At 46.6% G+C, this 2,500-nt stretch overlaps 1 protein-coding gene across 1 annotated transcript in view; it reads right to left on the minus strand.

Annotated features, from left to right (window-relative positions):
• LOC134462691 (low-density lipoprotein receptor-related protein 1-like) overlaps nt 1-2,500 on the minus strand; it is a 260,688-nt gene that overhangs the window by 6,927 nt on the left and 251,261 nt on the right. The window contains exons 83-84 of the mRNA XM_063215836.1: nt 2,212-2,385; nt 1-117 (exon numbers count right to left, since the gene is read on the minus strand). The exon at nt 1-117 is cut by the window's left edge and continues 45 nt beyond it. Of these exons, the coding sequence (XP_063071906.1) occupies nt 1-117; nt 2,212-2,385 (291 nt within the window). The remainder of the gene's footprint in view (nt 118-2,211; nt 2,386-2,500) is intronic.

Here is a 2,500-nt window from a genome sequence, read left to right on the forward strand (position 1 = left end):
CGGGCTGGTTGCCACGGTTGACTGTGCAGTTGCCGCCATTCTGGCAGTAGTTCTGACACGTGCGGAGGTTACAACTGGGCCCCGTGAAGCCCGTCAGACAGCGACACGTAGGAGAACCTGAAGGGGTGTGGGGGGGGGGGTGGGGGGGTAGAGAGAGAGAGAGAGAGAGAGAGAGAGAGAGAGAGAGAGAAAGAGAGAGAGAGAGAGAGAAAGAGGGGGGAGAGAGAGCGAAAGAGAGAGAGAGAGAGAGAGAGAGAGAGAGAGAGAGAGAGAGAGAGAGAGAGAGAGAGAGAGAGAGAGAGAGAGAGAGAGAGAGAGAGAGAGAGAGAGAGAGAGAGAGAGAGAGAGAGAGAAGGTAAGGGTTTAACACATGGAAATAAGAGAAAGAGTATCTGTGTGTGTGTGTGCATGCGTGTGTCTGTGTATGTGTGTGTGTGTGTGTGTGATTGAAGTCGTCAAAGTGAATTTGCGCTACTGTCTGCTTTTGTACCTTTGAAGATGAAACACTTCACGTGCGTGTATGTGTTGGTGAGGTAAGCTGTTCAGATGTACAGTATGGGACATGTGTCAAGGCAGCTGGTGCGTGCTTGTGAGTTTGTGTACATGGGTATATGAGCTGTGTTCGTGTGCTCATGTGTGGTCATGCATACAGTCAGGGGCGCCGTCAGGAATTTTGCCCCCCCCCCAAATTCCAATATCATTTTCACTAAATTTGCGCAGATAGCTTAGGTCTACTCAACGTTTTCGTTTTCATTTCTTTGCGCCTACTCCATGTGGTTAGTATTGCCGCCTGGGTCCGCGACGCAATTCCATTGCACTCACTTGGCTTATTGGTAGTCGGTGTCAGTCAGGTAACCATAGGCTGTGCAATGCGCAGATCATCCAAAATGCTTTAGTGATGCAATATGTAACCTGCAGCTGTCTCGTCAAATCGCTGTTCCTTTTCTGCATCCAAGTTTTCTGTCGGACTTAAACCGAACGTGACCAGATTGACGAGTTTGAAATGGTGCGCTGTCTATCAGCACCACGCTGACATTAGTCTAATTTAGACGTCCGATAAGCATTCATTTCGTGCCAAGGGTAAAACTCTTAGTGATATTATGAGAACAAAACAATCTCTTGTCCTAGCCATTAGACTTCTTCGTGTTGTTGCATTGTTGTGTGAGGGATAATTGTAAAATAGGCACCACTTGTAAAAAGCACCGCTCTCCTGCGCAAACATGATACTTCAATGGATGATGGATGGCAGCATCCCCAACGTAGGCTACAGGTTGTTTGTCGAATCTGCGTTAATTTCCCGCACATTAGTTTCAACTGATGCTGTCGGTTGCTTTCACATTTGCCCACCACTCTGTCTTTAAGATTTCACTTCATCCCCACGAGGCTCATAGTTAATCATGGACGTTCATCCACTTTTTCCGTTTGTGCGCGGTGACAATAAAGGTGGAGTTTTTCAATAGGCCTAGGAAATGTGCTAACATGCTCTCTTGGAGGCTAATCCAAGGATTCTTACTATTTGATAGCGTTTGAAAACGCAATGTCATTGAGTGAGCATACCTTCTTTCTTGGAGAAAAATTGAGTGACCAGTTGCCTGCCTCTTCTGGCCCTCTCCTCTTTCTCCCGTCTTTCCTTAAGTTTTTGCCAACCTGCCTTCACTGTCACCACCAGCTCACCATCATGTGATTAACACATAGATTGTATATTACTAACATTCTATGGGTTAGCCTCAGTCGCTCTGTACACCTGCTGCCAGCATTTTTCGGATGCTGTCCGATTCAACGCCTCGCGCGCCAGATTGGACCGCACCATTTCGCAAGAGCTCAGGGGGAAGGGTAAATGACAATATAATAAAGAACTGACGAAAACGTTATGGGAATCGACAGTTGTGTGTTTAATAAGCTTATTTCCAATGACTATTTCTTTGTAATTATACATTTTTTTTAAAAAAGCAAGAATATATTATTAATATTTTATTATCCCATCCGCGGGCCGAGGGCCGTGCTGTGTTGGGCCGGGCCGTTAGAATCAGTACCACCTTTCCCCCCCTAGCGGCGCCCCTGCATACAGTACATTTCTGTCTTTATGTTTACACACCTGTGTGTGTGTGTGTGTGTGTGTGTGTGTGTGTGTGTGTGTGTGTGTGTGTGTGTGTGTGTGTGTGTGTGTGTGTGTGTGTGTGTGTGTGAACGTGTGTGTGTGTGTATGTATACCTGTGGGAGAGGCAGAGCAGGTGCCTCCATTCTGGCAGTAGTCTCTGCACTGGTCGATCTCGCAGCGCTCGCCGCCGTAGTTGGGCTGGCAGCGGCACTTGGGCTGTTTGCGGGCATTGAGGAAGCAGCTGCCCCCGTTCAGGCACTGCACATGACACGGCCCACTAGGGGGCGCTGAAGAACACAACAAGGTTTTTGTAATTATTTACACAGTTTTATCTCTTTTTAAAAAATACACATTTATTATTTATAATCAGTTTTATTATGACATTTTTTAGGTATTTACACA

The sequence above is a fragment of the Engraulis encrasicolus genome, chromosome 14 (genome assembly GCF_034702125.1).
Source record: "Engraulis encrasicolus isolate BLACKSEA-1 chromosome 14, IST_EnEncr_1.0, whole genome shotgun sequence".
Lineage (NCBI taxonomy): Eukaryota > Metazoa > Chordata > Actinopteri > Clupeiformes > Engraulidae > Engraulis > Engraulis encrasicolus.